The sequence below is a fragment of the Taudactylus pleione genome, unplaced genomic scaffold (genome assembly GCF_031769625.1).
Source record: "Taudactylus pleione unplaced genomic scaffold, aTauple2 ptg001146l, whole genome shotgun sequence".
In the NCBI taxonomy this organism is placed as follows: Eukaryota; Metazoa; Chordata; class Amphibia; order Anura; family Myobatrachidae; genus Taudactylus; species Taudactylus pleione.
In genome coordinates, this window is record NW_028285547.1 from 100,665 (window position 1) to 122,505 (window position 21,841).

The 21,841-nt window shown below is 49.4% G+C and overlaps 1 protein-coding gene across 5 annotated transcripts in view; it reads left to right on the forward strand.

Annotated features, from left to right (window-relative positions):
- The window catches only part of EIF4G3 (eukaryotic translation initiation factor 4 gamma 3), a 127,392-nt gene that overhangs the window by 65,376 nt on the left and 40,175 nt on the right, over positions 1-21,841 (forward strand). For 4 of the 5 annotated variants that reach the window (XM_088462079.1, XM_088462081.1, XM_088462082.1 and 1 more), the window contains 4 exons: positions 967-1,073; positions 1,157-1,279; positions 2,647-2,737; positions 6,729-7,502. In XM_088462079.1, the coding sequence (XP_088318205.1) occupies positions 967-1,073; positions 1,157-1,279; positions 2,647-2,737; positions 6,729-7,502 (1,095 nt within the window). The remainder of the gene's footprint in view (positions 1-966; positions 1,074-1,156; positions 1,280-2,646; positions 2,738-6,728; positions 7,503-21,841) is intronic. The other variant, XM_088462080.1, reaches the window with a different exon arrangement.

Sequence of the window (21,841 nt, forward strand, 5' to 3'; positions counted from 1 at the left end):
ACATATAGGAGCAACAGCTCAGTTAGAAAGCTGCAGCCACTCAAGTTCACAGAAGGGGACCTCTAATACCCCTTTTACACAAACATGAAAATCCCGGGTTTTTGCACGTGAATACGCGTCAGCCCAGGATTTTTTGTCCCTGGACCCGGTGATCCAACACTGCTAGCTTGTAGGGTTGGACACAGGCCGTTCCCGGGTCATGCTGCATGCTACCTGATTGGCTGGCTTCAGTGTCGCTTGAAGATTACATAATCTCCAAGCGTCCACTGCAACGCCAGAAGACCCTAGTCACTGCAGACCCGGGTCCGGTATGAACGGTGCCGCCTCGGGCATAACCCGGGTTGGCGCTGCCATGTGAAAGGGGTCCAATCCTGGTTGGAAACGTGTTTCAAATCCCGAGTCAGACCCGGGACTTTGGTGTAAAAGGAGTATACGTGGTGAAACGCGTAGCTTAGAGATATAGTTGTCCTCACTGCTGCTCTTAGATGCAAATGACAGCAGCCATGTTCCACAGCCTAGCGCCAAGCCGCCTTAGGAGAGTGCGGACCAGCTCTACATTAATGGCCGTGGTTTGGGAGTGAGGTGCTGGACAAGCACATGGGTGTGATGTCCCGGTGTCCACATACTTAGAAGCCATGAGAAGTTCTGTAACCATACAATAGGCCAGAGATATTGGAGATGACTTCTAGTATCCATAATAGTGTGTATTACTGTTTGCGTTACTCACATACATTAGGTTTGCTGTTAACCACTGAAGGGATGACTTCAATAGTCACCAATTAGTAACTGTGACATCAGAGCTCCTTCATTATACATTATATATTTGTAGTGTAGTTTACACATGTAATACACAAATAATGTTCATATAACTGTTATTTACTGTAGTAACATTGCACCTGTGTATTCCATAGTGCAGCACAAATTCAGAATTCACACCAATTAACCGTATTGGCTGCTCTGTTGCAGGCGGCGCGTTTTACCCCAGTCAGCCAGTGTATCAGTCTGCACCCATCATAGTGCCTCCGCAGCAGCAACAGCAGCCCCCGCCACCCACCAAGAGGGAGAAGAAGACGGTGAGGACTCGGTCATACATGCTCCTGTGTAATCTGGCCTCTATAAACCTCCAGATAACACTTACCCCCACCTTTACTTATAGATCCGCATCCGAGACCCCAATCAGGGGGGCAAAGACATTACTGAGGAAATCATGTCTGGGGGAGGCAGTAGGAACCCCACACCCCCAATTCTACGGCCCAGCTCCACGCCAACACCTCCTCAGGTAAGGGATTAGTCACACAGGTGTATGGATGAGGGGCGGTAATACCAGCCTGCCAGTCACATCTAGCCACACCTCCTCAAGTAAAGGGAATTATGAGGTCACACAGGTGTATGGACGGATAGTGGGATTAGGTGTCAGGGAGACCAGCCTGTCAGTCACATCTAGCCACACCTCCTCAAGTAAAGAGAAGGATGAGATCACACAGGTGAATGGATGAGGGGGCGGGACTAGGTGTCAGGGAGACCAGCCTGTCAGTCACATCTAGCCACACCTCAAGTAAAGAGAAGGATGAGGTCACACAGGTGAATGGATGAGGGGGCGTGACTAGGTGTCAGGGACACCAGCCTGTCGGTCACATCTAGCCACACCTCCTCACGTAAAGAGAAGGATGAGGTCACACTGGTGAATGGACGAGGGGGCGGGACTAGGTGTCAGGGACACCAGCCTTTCCGTCTTTTCTAGTCACACGTCAATGTAGAGGGAAGAATGAGGTCACAGGTGTTTGTATGAGGGGCGGGACTATTTGTATGTCAGTATAACAGCTGTGTTCTCTCAGCCAGCGATGCCAGGCAGATGTATGTATAATGTATCTGCTGTAACCAGTCTACATGTCCAGAGTAATGCATTGGTTGGGCCGGGAGAATGTGTATATAGGGAATGCTGTATACAGACATTGTTCTTATTGAGGGGTCTGTCTGCTCTCTATAATACTCAGTGATCACAGCCCTCTAACTGGGAATTATCATACACACTGGACATTATTTCAAAACTCTCATGAAGTTCAATAAAATTCTCAGAAATCACCCCCGCCCCTCACAGTCCCCCCTCTGTAAGTCCGTCAGACGGGTCACTGATTGCCGACCTCTGGAGATATTTCCCTAAGCCGTTGTCATGAGCATTGAAATATCTGCAGAGACCGGAAGCAATCAGCGTTTTCCTAGAGCGATGAGATGAGAATTCACCCTAGAGGTCTGGTTATGATGTGTTCTGACTACATGTGTCCATGAGAGAGAAGTGTAAGCTCTTCTGCCCAGCATACAGAGAATACTGTTACAGTGTTTGTGGACGTTGTCGCTGATTGTAATGTGTCTCTCTCTTCTTATTTCTGTTTCCTGTCCTCCCTCACCTTAAATTTACTTAAATTGAATCCTTTTTATTTTGTGATTTCTGCTTAATTTTTGCTCTAATTTCTCCCTCTCCCCTTTTCCCCCTTTCATGTCGCCCCCTGCCTCACCCCGTGTCCCCGGTCACTGTCTTGTGATCTCTCGGCTCTGCTCGCTCTGTACCTGTGCTGCTTCTTCTCACCGTTTTGCCAGTTTTTCTGTTCCCGCGCTCATTATCACCCTCTTTTGTACTTCAAATCCCAGCAGCTGCCCAGCCAGGCTCCTGAGCACAGCCCAGTGGTGTATGGGACTGTGGAGAGCCCTCATCTCGCTGCCATCCGGGAGCCCAAGACAGGTAGGTGAGCCTCTGCCTCCCGCAGTGCCGCACAACAGTCACTCCCGATTCTTACTGTTACGTGTAGATCTCTCACAAACACAGTCTTGGTGCGCCTGTAATCGTTGCCGATGAGAAAATAAAAAGATTGTTTTTATTGGTTGAATTCATTTTGTTACAGGATCAATGGGGTGAATTCCAAAAAAAGCGCATTTAATAAAAATGTTTTACCCTTTTTTCAAAACTATGGCTCGTATTCAATTTGGAGCGAAAAGTCAGTTGCAGACTATTCGCCGTCTTCGCCACTTTTCTGTGTGAAAAAGTATCGCTCACGTCCCAGCATATCCCCATATTCAATTTGAAATCGACAAAAACGGAACCAGTCAAAACTCAAGCAGGCGAAAAGTCCTGTCGTTTTTGGGGAATTCAGCCTGACACTCCACCCCAACCTACCCCCCCCCCCTGCTCTGACATGGCGGTTCACTATGGGTACCTCCGATTAGCCCTGTTGAAGGTTTTTGAGGTATTAGGTCTCAATAGGCGCTATTTATTGAGTTTTGCCGAAAACGGCTTTTTGTTCCTAATTGAATATGGCTTTATGTCTACAAAGGACGTCTGGAATTCACTTAGCGTGAAAAAGGTAAAATAATTCTTTGTGATGACGACACCATGCAAATAAAAACTGAGAATACAGGTGCGGAATGCGTCGGTACTGGTTCCAGATAGGGTCTGTGTCAGATTTGTTGTACATTCTGTCGCTGTCGTCCTGGTGGCAGTAAGGTCGGGCGCCACTGATGGGAAAGACAGATCACTGTATATAAGCTTAGTATGTAAAGGTCAATTATTTCATACTTGGGTGTTGTCTACATCATTGGGCTTGTCATTATTAACAAGAGCTTTTTAAATATTTACATTCATTTTTTTACTTAATATTCTGTTTCTGGAGCAATGGTGGCCCCAGCGCATCCTATGGATGATTATCACCGTACGGAAGTACACTTACACTGGCGCAGTTACATCAGGGTGGAGGATGACACTGAGGTGGTTACTCCGAGCGCAGGTGGCCCTGGCAGCTACAGCTGTTACGTTGGCGAATGAGATTCCTCCTTACCAGCCTCGGATTTTCCAGGAAGGCCTCATGTTCATGGACAGAAGCAATCGCTCTCTATCAGCACAGATAGTGCAGATGGATGCGCACAATAGATCCTATATAGGAGATTTCACATATTGCGAAAATGACATCGTGTCACCCCTGATAACAGCTGCTCGCTGTAGTGAAGCCGGCCTTTCTATGAGAAGCGCTAATACTTACAGCGCTTCCTTTGTGAGTGCGCAGTGCGCCATTGAAGGATACTTGAAGAGCGATGTCACAGTTCTTGGACTCCCAATAATATATTGCAGACTACTAACGTTTAGTCCAGCACAGAATGGCTAATACGGGGTTATATTTCTTCCCGGAGCTATGCTTAAATGAGAGTAATAATAATCCTCTGGGTCTTCGAAACTTTCCCTCCGTCATCTCTTTATAGTAAGACGACCGTTTGGGATGTAGGAGACTCTTATCTTTAGAGCGTCACTAGGAAAGTGACGGGCATTCCCGTGTGCACTCTGTTATAAGCACAAGAAGTGTCTTATTACACAACTTATCCCCGTTTCCGGCTACGTCTGGCCATCGTAGTAGTAGAGTTGGGATATGTATCTATTGCCCAGTATAACAGCCATATCCCCGGGTCTTCTACTTGAGCTCATAGTCACCATAGGCTCTTTCTGTGCGCGGTGAGGTGCACATTCCAGCAAATCATTGTCTTTATAAACGTTGAACCTGGTGGCCTCATCACCATCACCCCTTGTATACTTGCACATGGAACCCTTGCAGAGCGTTATCTGGAGCAAAGAACCTTGGGATAACTTTCCTAAGCACAGCTTTTCAGAAACATGTCTTTGGCTGCTGGATTTAAATGGGCAATAATATCACGTTGAAAACCAGGTGTGTTTAGTATTTAATAATATTGCCCCTTTAAATCCAGTGGCTGATTGTGCCTCAGTATTTTTGAAAAGCCCTGCTTAGTAATCTTACCCCCTTCTATCATTCCTACCCTTCCCCGCTAGTCTCGTGTACTGCTATCTATACGTTATCGTGGCACTGTTCCCTGTGTGCTTTAACAATCTTTCCTTGTACTTGTCATGTAAACAAGCTTCCTGTTAACCTTTTGGTCTTCGGTTCTAAAGATGCTGTACAGGTCATCAATGGGTAGTGTGATCTTTCTCTGACAGAAGACTGTACCCACTTGGGGGGCAGCCAGACTGAGCTGTACAAGGGAATTTCCAATATATAGTCGCACTCTCTCTGTCTATTTATTTCTAGTACAGTCTGTTGGTTTTACTTATTTAGTTTTGTTCATATCACTTTAAGGTTGTAACAAGGGGTACGTTTCTCTCATCCTCATTCCTCCATTTTAGCTTCAGAAAAATGACACTTCTACCTATATCCTCAAATGACACAGGGTCCAGCTGGCTATTACATAGCTCTTGATTTTCCTGATCTTTTGTTAACGCGTTTCGCCAGCTCCATCACTGTGGCACACCAGGAGGACTGGTCCCCGGCTCTGTGCCTCCCGGTAGCGGCATCTCTTAGCTGTGAATGATGAATTTTCTATTTTCAGAAGACACCAGAAATGGTTCCAAGATGGTCTTCACAAAGATTCATTCTGTTCCAACAATTCTTGGACCCTGCGGAATTATTTCCTGTTCACATATTGAGCCTAACCTTAGTCCTCTCCAGACCCTGCTACTCTGGTGATTCAATAAAGACCCTTCTATCGACGCATGTAGACAAGGAGAGACCTGAGATCTTTGCCTGGATGCATCACTTAGCGCGCTGTCCACATTCATTCCACAAAGAAGACAATCTGCCCCGTTCTGTTGTCCCTATAGTGTGTGTGATGTCCTATACCACCGACCCATCTGTGTGCCGTGTCTGCCGGGGGCCCCGTGTCTTATACTGTATATTCTGACCGAGAGTTGTGGTTATACACTGCTTTGCTCCATCTACCCGAGCGATGTGTGATCATCTTACCCCACATCTTTATCATGGATAAGCTGGGTCCATACTAAACGACGTGTGTACCCAGCGATGCAACACATGACCCCTCTGGCGACGGCCCGACATATCGGGCTTTCCATCCACACTGGGCCTTTCTGAAGCCCGACCGCTCGATATGCCGGCCCCCGCCGCATAGCGCTGCATGGGATCCTCAGCCGCGCCACCTGATCGAACTGCATGTACAAAAGATCAGGCGATGTGTCCATCACGTTTCTTCTCCGGTAGCTACGTCATAACCATATCACTGCTCCCTAGGGTACAAGCACCCTCCGTGCTTACTGATTAGTGCAGAATTGGTCAGCACCAGAATTAGTCTTCAGCGCTGCTCTGGGTGGCTAGATCTTCACAAGCTTTCTAGCCCCACCATGTGGTTGATTTGAGTAACTGCACTGGAGGTAAAACACTTTTTATTGTGAAAGTAAGAGATCTGCATGCAGTGCAAGGCGTTCCTGGTGCCTCCAGCAGGACAGTGACAGGGTTGCGGTATAATTATCTCTTTGTGCATGCGAATTGGCATGTATTGTTCTATTTGTACCTATTCTGCATTTTCTTTAAGGTAATAATAGGGAGCACGAATGTTCAGTGGTGTTCCCTGCTCTACCACTGGGGGCACTGTTTAATCTTGTACAGCAAACATTCTCGTGAGAAAACGTCAAAGAGACACTTCCTGCTCTGTGAGGGATAGGGAGGGGGTCAGGGCCAGGACCTCCGTAGTGCTTGGATTGAGTAACCACTTACCTGCCATATTTATAGCCTATTCGTTAGATCCCAGCAAATTGCTGTAAATACGGAGTCCATAAAAATGTACTTGCGGCTTTCAGATATCTGTGTCCCACAATCCAGCCCTGACGACATGTAGTATTTATTTTTGGTTGATTTCTGTGTTTTTCTTTTTTGTTTCCTTTTTAGAGGAGAAGCCAAAACTGGACTCTGTCCTGAAATCATCTCCTCCTGCACCCCTGCGCCCAGAGCCCAGCGACATCGGCAAGTGTGCTGTATCGGAACAGATCCCGGACACAGTGGCCGCAGACACTAGGCCTGAACTGCACCAGATGTCTGCTGTTCTGCCAGTCGTTCATGCAGCATCAGCTCCTGTTCTAGTAGCCACCACCCCGGCCTTTACCTTCCACCTGGGGGACACTAGTGAGGGCGATAGCACGTTAGAAGAGTGCACGTCTCCTGACGAAGCCGCCATCGATGACGCTGAGGAGGAGCTATGCAAGGAATCGCTGGGGAGACCCGAAGCCACCGAGGCCCCAGTGACTGCTCAGGAAATGAATGGCTTAAGCTATGAACTTCCTACAACGGACAGTGGTGCCGAGGGGGATAAAGTAACGTTGGGGGAAGAGAGTCCATCGGAAATGCCTGAGGAGATGCCGTCGCCCTCCACTGGTACCAGCATAGAATGCACTTCTCCAAACGTGCCTCTATCATCGCCACTACAGCCAGATTCCCCCCCTCCACCCCTCATTGCTGCTTCTCACTGTACCACTAAAACCTCCCCGTCTGCTGCTGTTCTTCCATCCATTGGGTCAGACCATGTGGATGAGCAGGGGGACGCCAGAACTTCCATCTTGGATAGGGCAGGGGACGCTCTGTGCGTAGGAAGATTGGACGCTGACCCGGAGCTGGAGCCTAGTGTGACGCTGTTAAGTTTCACCTCCAGGAAGAGTCCTGTAGAAGGTGGGTACACGTTGTGCTATCACTTGTTACTTTGAAGGGGGGTATGCCAAAAGTATGGTACCCGCCATTTTTTTTTATGTGCCTCCCCTAACTACTGGTGTGCCTATAGAAACTGTGGGGGAGATTTATCAAAGCTTGTAGAGAGATAAATTACCAACCTATCAGCTCCTAACTCATTTTACAGGCTGTGTTTGAAAAATTACGATTCATTGGTACTTTGGGCCCGATTCAGACCCGGACGCTAAGCAGCGGTCGCTCGCTGCCAAAAGGGGCCGGGTATGCAAATTCCACGATCGCACTGTGTGGCGTAAGGACGCCCTCTGTGTCTTATAGAGCGACGGCAGTGAGCGTTCACTGGTGTTATTGAGACGCCCAGTTTCCTTTCTTAACACACGTCATCTCCAGGAAGTGTGTGATTAATCGGTAACATCGAGAGCCATCGGAGCTGCACGCAGCGCTTGAGGTAGACCCTAGCCCACCGCAAGCACTGCGATCACTGCAGGCTGAAATACAACCAGGTGACGCGTACAATGACGCCTCCTTGCTAATTATGCACACCCATAAAACTCTGTTTTGACAACCAGACACGCCTGCGTTCGCAGCACAACTCCCCCGTTCGCAAGCACCTTCCCTTGTTACCACCCACAAACGGCGCTGTCTGTCAAAGTGGTGCTCAGTCTTTGTGCTACGAGTGCACGATTCCCGATCGCAGTGACTGGCTTGCGCACTACGATGCATGCGCAGATGGGCAACAATCGCCCAGAGCGAGCGATCGCAGCTTAGCGTCCGGGTCTGAATCAGGCCCTTTATCGCTCTCCACTTTCTCCAAGATTTGATACATCTCCCCCTGTATAGGGTAACTAGAGAAACGTTGGGAACCTATATGAGCAGACGGCCGTAATAGCGTCAGCGAGCAATAAAGTTTCTCTCGGTAGAAAACACTACGGAGGGAGTGGGATTGTCATTACCTTTCATCTATAAGGCACAACGAAGCGTCCATAGCTCTGCACAGGATACAGTACTGAGGCATGAGCAAGCCGTACATATGGAAGAGTATATAGAATAATAGCTGTAGCTGCCAGTGCCCTGGGTACGAAGGACAGATAGGAGCAGGGTGTGAGTGAGAGTGCACTGGAGAGAGGGACAATGGGGGGGGCCTGCCCAGGAGAGCTTACAGTCTAGGGGGGTGGCAGTAATTCTTGGAGAGAGGGCACGTCCTGACGTCACTTCGGTCTGGCGCTTGGCATAATTAAGGCCTGTTATTAAGAAATTATGCTTATATATATGGCAGTTTTATGGGCGTATAGGTCTTATTTGCTCAATTACTTTATGGAAGTTTATTCCAGTGGTTTATACATTTATATAGAAATATAGTATGAAATACTTTGTACATGGTATATACCATTTTCATACCGGGTTTCGGACATTTTTGATTTGTACATGTTCAACAAATTGTGATCACGAGGAATGTTGTGGTACACCAGTTTAGAGCAAGAGTCTCTTCATTACTCCTGAGAAAGTCCAAGTGATGAGACACAGCTCCATTGTGCGGAAATGCGTTGGGTATATATATATATATATATATATATATATATATATATATATGTATATATATATATGTGTTCGGGTTGGCTGTCTTCAGATAAGCTCTATTTTTCATACACATTGTACGAGCATTACCATGTGTTTTTAATGGTACATCTGTGTGAGTAGGATTACACTGTTTTTGTTATTTTTGTGTTTATGTATTATGGAGTCATAATTAAAAGACAGACTCACCTGTTGCTCGGACTACTTGTGAAGGTGTTTCAAGATATCATATAATCTCCAAATCTTTTATTTATGGTATTTCACTTTAAGCAATGTTTGCACTATTTGTGTTGGCTACATATTATAGCACTAGGAGGCACCCTTGTCCTTTTTGTGTATTTCTGAAATAAGAGGACTTATGTCGTACCTTTTAAGTCCTTTCTTCGAACTCCATAGGGGACACAGGCTTAGACCGTGGATATAGGGTGAGCAGGTGTCCGGGCACCAAATAGTTAAGGTTCTTCCAGCAGCCCCAGCTCCTCCCCCCTATACCCCGCCCCCAGGCAGGCTAATTAAGTTGGAAAGCCCAAGGCTGGAGCGAGGAAGAGGAGAAGGAAGACTGACCTACACATACTGGGCCAAACACCCAGAAACGCTAAAGGAGGACTGGAAGCAGAGTAAACAACTCTGCCAGCCCGCTGCGTCAGGGTGGGCGGCCTATGTCCCCTATAGAGTTAGAAGAAAATGACTTAACCAGGTAAGATATAATTCCTCTCTTATTATTCATAATCCATAGGGGACACAGGCTTAGACCATGGGATGTCCCAAAGCTATCCCATTACGTGAGGGGACGTGCCGGAGCTGTGCTGAGACCCCCTTCGGCCAAAAGCCACTTCCGTTGCAGCGAAGGTGTCAAATGAACAGTACCGGAATAAAGCTTAGGCGTTGGACCATAGGGCCTCTCTACGAAGCTGCTCAGCCGAAGCACCACTGGTGAGCCACCCAGGAAGCACAATCCGGTGAAAAAAATAAGACTGTAAAGGCGGAACAGAAAGGACCGCCGTCGCAGAAGTGTAAGGAACATCAAAAGGACCCAACTGGCTAAATCCTATGTGGAATCCGGCCAGTCCCATTTACAAAGTAGGATTAAAGTGGAGCCATCCCACTGAGTACACTCGAGTCCGAACCCCAAAGACCCGGAGGGCAAGGGCAATCCGTAGAAAAATAGGTGCCTGAGCACAGGAACCAAACAGTCCTGGTGATGAGAAACCGAGGGAATACCGAAGGTAGGTAGCCTAAGTAAATTCGAAGGACAGCCCGGTCCCAGTGAAACAAGCCCATTGGGCGGTACAGGACAAGGCGCCCCAGAGAAACACTCGCCGGGAGCAGGAAAGCGGTCATCCATGTAAGCCAAGAAATGTCAGCAGAGCTCAAAGGGCGACGACTGAAGAGCTCGAAGCACCAAAGGCCGAGGATCAACGCCATCCAAAATCGTACGTCAGGCAACAGAGCAAACTGCTTCTGAAGAGGACAGAAAGTGTGGGAACCTGCAACTTCCAAGAAGAAAGGCAGTGGGACAAATCCAGCCCTACCAGCGGAAGGGAGAGGACCCAAAAGAGGGAAACCCGCTGGGAATAAAATTCCAGGCGGAATCCAAGCGAAGTAAATCCGTCGAAGCAGTGACAAAATCTTAGAGGAGAACTTACGGACATACAGAATAGTACGAATGACCAACCTGGAGAACCCAGAAGTGTTCAGGATTGAGTCAAGAGCAACGAGACGGGCTAGCTTTGGATAGAAGCACAGGCCCTTAGACAGACTATCTTGCCACAAGGAAGATACAGCAGAGAGTTGATAGAAGATCTGCGTACCAAGCTCACCAAAGGCCCATAGGAGGCAATCAGGATTACCATGCCTCCCTCCCACTGCAACCTGCGGAGGACCCGCGGATCCACGAAATCAGAAGGAAGGCATATGAGAGAAGGAACTCCTGCCGGACCGGCAAGACGTCCACCCGAAGGGCTCACGGAACTCTGGTACGAGGAGGTAAAATTATCTCAACTTGGATTCTTACCCAGGTACCTGGTATAGTATATGCTGTGACTTAGCCTATTGAGCCACAGCAGCTTCATAGCAGTACCTCAATAGTCTGTGTTCGTGCGGAGTTGCCACCAAGGCGGTTTGGCACCCTCAGCGAAGAACTAGGATCCGAAAAGGTGTGTGGACAAAGCCCCCTTTCGCCTGGCTAGGTGCCCACGTGACCGAGGAAGCTCTTCCCCAACCTGGACTCTCCGGAGGAAGACTACTGACAGAGCCAGAAGTTGACACCCTGTCCAGATGAAAACTCTACTCCCCTTCAATGCGCCGTGACTGCGAGTGGTTATGTAGGCAATGGCAGTCGCGTAATCAGATTGAACTTGGATCGGACCAGGCTGTGGGAGCAGCCGAGTCAGGCAGAGAGCTCTGAAAATTGTTTTGGAGATCCACAAAGTTGATCGGCCCCCAGCTCACAGAAGCTGTTCACTGACCCTGGAAGATTTTTGACATCAGTGGTAAGGAGGACCCTGTGTGGAATCCCAAAGGGGGCGGCCCCTGTGTAAGCGGGAAGCATGGACCACCAGAGGAAGAGCCTAACCTCTCAGGAAGGTATGCATTATTGGTGTTCCACAGGAACCATCCTTCATCTGAAGGAGAGAAACTGGGCATACTCCGCCATGATGAATGTGGAGACAAACAAGCCCAGGATTTGAATGCAAGAGTGTATTGAAACACTCAGCGATGACTAAAAACCTTGTGAATTCTTCATATGGTACATCTTCTGCGTTGGCGTCCAGGTGGAATACATACAAGTGATGAACTTTCCGTGGAACTGGAGAGAACGAATGAGAGACCGATCAGAAGGTAGAAACCTGATGCCACTGCGGCATAAATGATTTACTATGACTTTCTTGAAAAGTCTATGGGCTCTGGAAAGAGCAAATGGCAATGTCTGAAAATGAAAATGCTCCCCTCTGGCCGCAAGCCAGAGGAAACTCTGGTGACTGGGCCGGGTAGGAACCTGGAAATTGGCCTCCCGGAAAACCAAGGAGGCCCTGAGATTCCCCAGAGCCAGAATGATGGATAGAGACTCCCTGGTTCACCAAAAAGCCTGTTGAGGAAATCCAGGTGAACAACGAAGAGATTGGCTAAAAAGTCCCACTGAGGAGGCCAGCAGGGTGTGACCAGTAGGAAAAATTAGGATCTAAGGCCTTTCCAGAAAGTCTACGGCATAGTCCCAGGAGAGAGAACCTCATTCTCAGACAGACATCCTTCGCAGTCGTTATCAAGGTGATGGAAACGGCAAAAGTCGGCCTCCCATGCTGAGACCCCCTTAGGTGGAAGTCTGCCTAGTGAAGCGCAAGCCTGTCAGTAGGCCTGGAGGTAGTATAACTGGTAGACCTGGGTAACCCAGAGCCCTGAGAAAGGTTGGCCCTTGAACCTTCCCTCCGAGGAAAGGAGTGAAAATTAGAAGTTCGCAACCTAAGTCACAGAAGGGGGGAAAGGTCGACCTGGACGCCGTCATTGTGGCTACTATCCTGCACAGCAAATGACCTGAAAGCGGAAGAGTCCCTATGGCTTTCCTGAAGTCTGATTCAGCGCACCAGAAATTAAGCCAGAGAGTTTGCCTAACCGCCACCAAGGATGCTGATACCTGAAGTCAGGACACCAGTAGCTATTGTCGCCTCTTCATATAAGAGGCCACCCTCTGATGTTCTTCCCTGAGCAGCTGAGACTTTCCTAAAGAGCATCTGTCCAACCTCCAATGGATTTAGCTACATAAGCAGAAGTCAGGACTGGATGCGCGATAGCGTCTGCAGAATAGAAGACGTTTTTCATTATTGAGGAAAGTTCCATTGTCCTGTCTGAAGGATCCCAAGGGATGCCATATTTGGACTAGGAAGGACAGTGTTCTTGACTAGTCGGGCCAAGTGTGCATTCCCTGAGGAGGAGGCTCATTTTGCCCGGTCCGCAGCAGGTAGAGAATTGAAGGAGGCAAGGAGCTTAGAAACCCAGGAGGTGCCTATCACGGCGAGCCCTCCGTAGAAGGTCCACAAAAGACGGGAATGCAGAAACAGTCTACCGAAGCATGAAAACCGAAGTGCTAACCTTAGGGGTCAGGTATTCCCAGGCGGTCCATTACTAAGACCTGACCTGTTTAGCTTCTGAGATCAGACAATATCGGGCGCATTTAGGGTGGTGTGGCCGTAGGTCTCTGTAATCGTGAAGCCAAGAACAGCTCTTATACCATTAAAACGGGCCTTGCTCCTGCAGGGCACCAAACTTGCCTGGCCTGGCTGGGGCCGGGTATAGGGGGCGGAGCAGCCGGGGCTGCTGGGAGAAGAAACATAACTATTTGGTGCCCGTACTCCTCCTGTTCACCCTATACCCACGGTCTAAGCCTGTGTCCCCTATGGATTGTGAAGAAGACAAAGACTGTGTGAATTCTGATGAAGAGCTTCGGCTGTCCCTTACTTGTGTATTGTCTATGCACTTTTTTAACACTTTGAATATTACAATTGCATTTTTGTTGTATACACTTTCCAGGGTCTAATTTTTTTTTGTTAACTAATTATATGTATATTATCTTTTATTTATATACATACATCGTATAAAATAAAGTCCCTGATAGATGTCTGTCTGTTTTTTCTGGATAATCTCGAGAGCCACTGGGAGGATTTTGATGCAGCTGTCACTATTCTATAGAGCATTTGTGGGGGAAGGTTTAGGTGTATGACATAAATGAGCTGAGCAGGAACGATTTTAGTGAAGCAAGTCAATGAAAAAATGGAAGTCCAAGCTCTTTCGTGGCTTATGCTGCCTAAACCGTTACAGATATATCACAGGGACGGACTTTATTTTATACAGTGTAGAGATTGATACGTATTATCAAGGTTTATCCAGAAAAGTTGATGTTAGTCCTGTTTACTGATACAAAGTTTCAGTTTTCCCTTTTGTTACTGTTCCTATTTCATTTATGTGAAAAACTATTCTTTCTACTTCAGGGTCCATAGGGGGGGTATACCTGGATCTGGATCCAAGGGCACCACGCAGTTAAAGCTTTAGCTGCTCCGAAGATGCTCTTGGGTCCATCCTCCTCTATACCCCGCCCCCGAGCCACAGGCACCTCAGTTTGAGTTGGTGTCCTGCCGGAGTCGGGTCACCCTGCAGGAGCAGCCCCCAAAGCTTTTTAATTTACAAAAAAAAAAAAAAGAGCCTGTTAGTTTTTATTTTTAACAGGGGCTCTTCAGTGTGGCAGCGAAGGGCTGTCTGTACAGACGCCCACGCTGCCGCGCTTACTCCCCACTGGCGCCGCGACGCCAGTATCGCACTGGGGATCGCGGCGGGAGGCCAGAGTCTGTACTAGCCGGACTGTGGGGACCTCCCTGGACTGCTGCCGGAGTCACCGGGGAGAAGGTAAGCCGCGAGTCTCCGATTAGCGGCGGGTCTTACTATAAATGCAGTCCTTTGCCCCCGGTTCTAGGGGACAGACCGGGGGCTGCTAGCGGCGGGCTCCCCCTCTGAGGAGGTATACCCCGTGTTTCCACTAGACCACCAGGGATTTCACATGGCAAGCGGGAAGCCGGCAGCCCTGGGGTTAATAGCCAGGGGATGAAGCCTTCCCTGTTTAGCGGCTCCTACCCTCAGCTCAGAGCGCCTTTCAGCTCGTAGTCTGGCGTCGCTGAGCTGTAGTTACTCGGCCACTCCTCCTCTGAGGTCTCTGGGAGCCATTTTCTCTGTGGCAGCACGGTTTTCTCAGGGAGCACGCGGACCGGTCCCCCTGTGTACCGCTCCCCCGATCAAGGACAGTGTACACAGCGCTATAGTCCTCCCAGACACTGAATCTGGGAGGTTGATTGTAGTGGAAAGGTGTAGTGAGTATATCTTTTCTGCATGGTATGTGACTTTTGCTAGTGCTGCCTGTCTGTACTTATTTCTACTCATACCTATCCCTTTACTTCTCCTACAAGCCCTACAGGTGTGTGGAGGAGGGGCGTTTCTACAGACCTCACCTATATAAATTACGTATTTGTGAGGTCCGTCACATACAGTTGTGTGCTACACAGTACCATATTGTGGGCTGTTGTTCAGCACACTGGTGAGTGCGCTTGATTCTGCTCTGTTGCCAGATATATTTATTAATATAATATATTTTGTCATGTCGGAAGAGGAGATTGAGCACTCTGTGGCTCCGGTGTTGGTCTCCTGCGGACGCTGTTCTGCAGGAGTGGATAGGGAGGATTTGTCACAGGATGGCCTGTGTAGACAGTGCCAGGTGGTTCCTGGCCCATCAAAACCTCCTATGACGCAGCAATCATCATGGGCGATGTTTTCTCAGGTGCTGGTGTCTATTGCGGACCGTCTGTCGGTCCCGACTGCTGTCCCTACTAGGGCATTGCCCAGCTGGCCATCCCCCATTCCCCGTGTGTCCCGCAATTATTGCGGAGCCCCCCCCCCCGGGCATCAGTCTGTTGGTCCTTATGCGGGGTTACCTATGTATATACAGGCTTCCCCTGTGACGCAGCAGTCTGTGGTGCCCTTCCAGGCCCCTATGGCGGCTCCTCCACCCTGGGTGGATGTGCTCTCCAACTCAGTACAAAATTTGGCGGCCACGTCTTCGGTTTTTCAGTCAATGTTGCAGAGTGACATGCCTTCAAGGGCTTCAAAACGCACACTAATGGCGCAGGCGGCGCATTTATCGGACTCCGAGGGGCCCTCAGATGATGGGGAGGTTCATGAAGACACTGACTCGGACACATCGGTCCAGGAGGTAGATACCAAGTCGTCCATTAAAGTGCGAGCACTGGTTAGGGCGGTGCGAGCCATTCTCCTAATAGAGGATGAGGCACCAGCTCCTAAGTCGAAGTATCCTAGTTTAAAAAAACTAAGGTGGCTTCTGCGGTGTTTCCCCTGTCTGATCAGTTGACGGATCATATGGCGGTGGCTTGGCAGGCGCCCAGTAAGAGATTCCTGCCACAGAACCGGTTGGCTTCTAATTATCCTTTTCCTGAGGCACATTGTAAAAAATGGGAAACTCCACCGGCGGTGGATTCCCATGTCACCCGTTTAATAAGGAGCGCTACTCTGCCATTACCGTCTATTTCCTCGCTGAAGGATCCCACGGACAGAAAAGTTGAGACTTGCTTAAAGTCCATTTACTCCCTCTCAGGGGCAGTGGCCCGACCGTCCATGGCCATTTCCTGGGTGGCCAAGGCCATTGAGGGTTGGGCCATCGCATTAGAGGATACCTTTCCGGACGATGCTCCATATGTCCAGAGGGCGTTGTTAGGACAGATTAGAGATGCTGCTTCCTACATTGGAGAAGCCTCTTTGATTGCTAGTCTGCTGACCTCTCGAGTATCGGCTGCAGCCGTGTCTGCTCGCCGATCCTTATGGCTGATGTCCTGGAGAGCGGACGCTGATTCATAGAAAGGTCTGGAGGCCTTACCTTTCAATGGAGAATTGCTATTTGGTCCGGACTTGGACAAAATAGTGGATACCCTGGCTAAATCCAAGTCAGCTTTCCTTCCTTCAGCAGCAACGCCTGCCAAGGTCCAGAGCTCAGCCTTTCGTTCCTTTCGGGTTCAGGGTAAGGCAAAAGGTCAGTCCTTCCCGAGGCAGTCGGCGGCTAAGACCGCCTCTAAACCCAAGAAGCAAGCCTGGAGTGCTCGGCGCCCTTCTTCCAAGCAGGAGGATAAACCTGCTGCCTGATGGGACAGGCCTCCCTCTGGGGGACCTCAGAGTGGGAGGCCGACTTCTCCAATTCGCCCAGTGTTGGCACAATACCACCACGCATGCCTGGGTTCGAGAAGTAGTCTCTCAGGGGTACGCCCTGTCTTTTCGGTTCAGGCCGCCCCACCAGTTTTTTTGCATGACTCCTTCTCTGGACAAGACCAAAGCTTCCCAGATTCAGGTGGCTATACAATCCTTGCTACAAGCAGGGGTTATTGTTCCCGTTCCGCAGTCTCAACGCTGGACGGGGTACTATTCTACTTTGTTTCTGGTTCTCATCGCTCTATCCTGATTTTGAAGTCTCTGAACAAATACCTCAGTTCCCAAGTTCAGGATGGAAACGTTACGTTCCATCATTCTGGCGATTGAACCCGGGGATTACATGGTCTCCCTGGATATCCAGGACGTCTATCCCCACGTGCCCATGGCACCTGCACACCAGCGGTATCTGAGGTTTGCTATCCTGCAACATCACTACCAGTTTCGGGCGTTGCCTTTTGGCCTTTCCACGGCTCCGAGGGTGTTCACCAAGGTGATGGGAATTATGGCCGCCCACCTTCGGGGCCAGGGTATACGGCTGCTGCCGTATCTGGACGATCTTCTTCTGCTGGCGAGCTCCCCGGAGGTACTTCTTCGACATCTCCACCTGACCATTGCTTGTCTTCAGGCACACGGGTGGTTGATAAATTGGAAGAAGCCATCTCTGATCCCATCACAACGGATTGTCCATTTGGGAGCCCTTCTGGATTCTCGTCAACAAAGGATTTTCCTGACTCCAGAAAAGGTGTCCTCCCTACAGCTGAGGATACACAGTTGCCTGAGCAGTTGCAGGGTGTCGGTCCACTCGGCAATGAGAGTCCTGGGGTCCATGGTGTCGGCATTCGACATGGTGGAATTTGCTCAGCTCCATTCCAGGCCCCTGCAGGGGCAGATTCTGTCCGAATGGAACGGGTTACCTCACCGGATCTGATCCCAGACGCTGGTCTTGTCCCCGGAAGTGCGCCGGTCTCTAGCTCGGTGGCTTCAGCCAGCTCATCTCATCGAGGGTCGCCCCTTTTGGATCCCGGACTGGGTTCTGCTCACAACAGATGCCAGTCTCCAGGGTTGGGGGGCAGTGACCGTCTCGTTGTCTCTTCAGGGCCGTTGGTCTGCGGAGGAAGCCGTTCTTCCCATAAACGTTCTGTAGCTGCAGGCCGTGTACAGGGCTCTGCTGTCGTCAGGCACCGCTCTTCACGGAAGGGCGGTACAGGTGCAATCCGACAACGCCACCACGGTGGCGTACATCAATCACCAGGGAGGAATTCTCAGTCGAGCGGCGATGTTGGAGGTGTCTCGCATCCTGGCTTGGGCGGAGAGCCACCTTCCTGCAATCTCGGCAGTCTTCATCCCGGGAGTCCTCAACTGGGAGGCGGACTTCCTCAGCCGTCACGACGTGCACCCAGGGGAATGGTCGCTTCACCCAGAGGTGTTTCAACTTCTCGTGGACAAATGGGGACTGCCGGAGTTGGACCTGATGGCTTCCCGTCACAACTACAAGTTGCCCGTTTACGGCTCAAGGACAAGGGACGCAGGCGCAAGTCTGGTGGACGCGCTGTCGGTGAAATGGACATTTCACTTACGTACCTGTTTCCTCTGATCTCCCTGCTTCCTCGGGTGCTAAGGAAAAATAAAACAGGACGGAGGCACGTTTCTGCTGGTGGCTCCAGCATGGCCCAGGCGTCCTTTGTACTCCGATCTCAAGAGCTTGTCCATCGACGTTCCGTACCTTCTACCTCAGCGTCGGGACCTGCTGTCTCAGGGGCCCTGCCTTTACCTGGATCTGGGTCGACTGTCTTTGACGGCGTGGCTCTTGAGACAGCCGTCTTAAGGTCCCGGGGGTTTTCAAGCTCTGTCATCAGTACCATGCTGAGGGCGCGTAAACCTGCCTCAGCTCGGATTTACCACAGGGTGTGGCACACTTACTTTCAGTGGTGTGAGTCCAGAAACATTGATCCTAGGCTTACGTCTGGCCTCCCTGAAGGTTCATGTGTCGGCTCTGTCTGTGTGGTTCCAACGTAGGATCGCTACACTGCCTGATGTTCACATCTTTTCCAATGTGTTCTTCGAATCCAGCCTCCCTTTGTGCCTCCAGTGGCTCCGTGGGACTTGGCGGTGGTTCTTCGGGTCCTGCAGGGACCTCCTTTTGAGCCTCTTGAGTCGGTTGACCTCAAGTGGTTAACACTTTGTTTTTCTCCTGGCAATTGCTTCAGCCAGGAGGGTATCTGAGTTGGGGGCGCTTTCCTGTAGTCCCCCCTTCTTAATTTTTCACCAGGACAGAGCAGTGCTTCGCACTCGTCCTGAGTTTTTGCCTAAAGTAGTCTCTAAGTTCCACATCAATCAGGAACTTATGGTGCCTGCTTTTCAGTCACCTGATCTTACAGCTGGTGAGGCTTCGTTGGATGTTGTCCGTGCTCTCAGAGTTTGTGTATCGGACTGCTTCTGTTAGAAGGTCCGATTCTTTGTTTGTCCTCTTTGGTTTTCATAAGAGGGGTTGGCCTGCCAACAAACAAACTGTTGCCCGTTGGCTTTGTTCTGTTATTCGTGAGGCTTATGTACAGGAAGGTTTACTTGTTCCAGCCTCTGTTAAGGCTCATTCCACTCGGTCTGTGGGTCCTTCTTGGGCTGCTAGACGTGGTGCCTCCGCGGTTCAGCTGTGCAAGGCAGCCACTTGGTCTTCCATTCAGACGTTTTTGAGGTTCTATGCGTTTGACACCTTTGCCTCTCAGGATGCATCCTTTGGGCGCAGAATTCTGCTTTTTGCACAGGAGCGTCCCCGCCCTTAGTTGAACTGCTTTGGGACATACTTAAGGTCAACCCTGTGGACCCCCTATGGACCCTGAAGTAGAAAACAAGAGCTATGGTAAGAACTTACCTTTGTTATCTCTGTTTCTACGAAGTCCATAGGGTCCACAGGGCACCCGCCCTGACGCACCTGGCTTCATATGGGCTGTGTGGCTGGTCACCGGTTTTTCCGTCTCCCATTTCTGAGAGTATGGTTCTTGTGTGTTCCAGTCTTCCTTGTCTCTGTTTAGTCTCCTCCTCCGGCCTGGGCTGCTTACCAACTGAGGTGCCTGTGGCTTGGGGGCGGGGTATAGAGGAGGATGGACCCAAGAGCATCCTGGGAGCAGCAAAAGCTTTAACTGCGTGGTGCCCGTGGATCCAGATCCAGCTATACCCCAAGGTCAACCCTGTGGACCCTATGGACTTCGTAGAAACAGAGATAACAAAGGTAAGTTCTTACCATATCTCTTGTTATACCAAGAATTGGACTCGTGTGAAATTAAGAGTCAACTTCGGCGTAACAATAAATAAAGCTCAGGGACAGATATCTAACGTGGAGTGTTTTTCTCATGGACAACTTTTCGTGGCCCTTTTGCGTGTCACGTCAAAACTAAATCTTTTCGTGTTGACGACAGGAGGAAAAAAAGACTGTCATCTACACGACAATCTTATAAGACCTCTGTTTAAAAAGACTATCGCCATAAATTAAAAATTTCTCCCATGCGAAGCTGGGGCTGGTCGCTAATGGTTGTGTGTGTGTGTGTGTGTATAATATATATATATATATAATATATATATATATATATATATATATATATATATATATATATATATATTGGTGTTCACTTTAGCTCCGGCGGCAGGCAGGGCGCCGGAGCTAGAGAGGGCAACCTTATGCGCACGCCCAAAAAGGGGGCGTGTCTATAAGACACGTCCCCTTTTCGTCATACTTGGGGGCGTGCCCGGTGCTTACGGACATGCCGGGCAGCCCCCAAGCGCTGCAGAAAGAGAGAATAGATGCCGGCGGTGACCGGGACACCGCATGTTTCCCCACCCGCGGGACACTGCGTCCCGTGGGTGAGAGCGGCACCCGCAGGCTGTGAGGGCAGGGCACCGCACCCCGCTAAAACAGCCTAGCGGGAATGCTATATATGTATGTGTATGTATATAGTGTCCTTAGGATGAGGAATTGTCTGACCCTCTAGATGTTTTGGTGGTGGAAGTGTCAGAATATAGAGAGAGCATGAAGGTGAAGAAGAGGGATGACACCCAAGTAGAGGACTTGTGAGACAGTAAAGAGGATGGTATTAGCAATATGATAAGTGAGATGGGGGGGGCAATAAACTCCTTCTTAGAGATGTTTAGTGTAAGAGAGCGCTAACACATCCAGAGAGAGATGAGTGAGACTATTCAGTTTGATGTGTAGATCGGAGATAGGTCAGGGGGACAATTTGTGTATTATCGGCATACTTGTGGTAGTGTAGACTAGACTAGACTAAAGGAGCAGCTGAGGTCACCAAGGAAGGAGAGAAAGAGATAATGTGACTATGGACAGAGAAGAGTAGGTATAAACAGGGAGGGAATGGTTAGACATGTAGGAGGACAGCCATAAGCAAGGTGATATGGGGCCATGAACAGAGCTTGGAAGAGAAGAAGAGGTATAGACAGGGATGGAACAGTTAGACCTGTAGGAGGACAGACATGAGAAAGAGATGATAATGGGACCATGGACAGAGTGTCAAAGACAGACAACAGCTCAAGGAAAATAACAATGGAAGAATGATCCTTAGATTTAGTGTTGAGCAGTTCACTGGTGACTTTGGTGATGGCAGTATCAGTAGAATGAAGGGGTGTGAAAGACAGATGAAAATGTCCAGGAGAGAGTGTTAGAATAAGGAGGGACTACAGCTGCTGGAATATGATGAGGTGGGATGTGAGACTGGGTATAAATAAGAAATTGTGTGGATCAGGTAAGATGGGGGTATATAGAATGGGAGAGACGAGGGCACGATTAAAGGAGACAGTATCTGTTTGGGGGGGGAGGGTTAAAAAATGTGGGGAGGGACTCGTGGTAGGTGGAGGGAAGTAATAGCTGGTGTGGAGAAAAGGGTTGGGGGACTTGCAGTAAAAGTTTGAGGTGGAGGAGGTGAAGGACGTGCTGATGCATAATAGCAATTTTGAAGCAAAAAGGATTGAGGGGAGAGCAGAGCTGTAAGTGG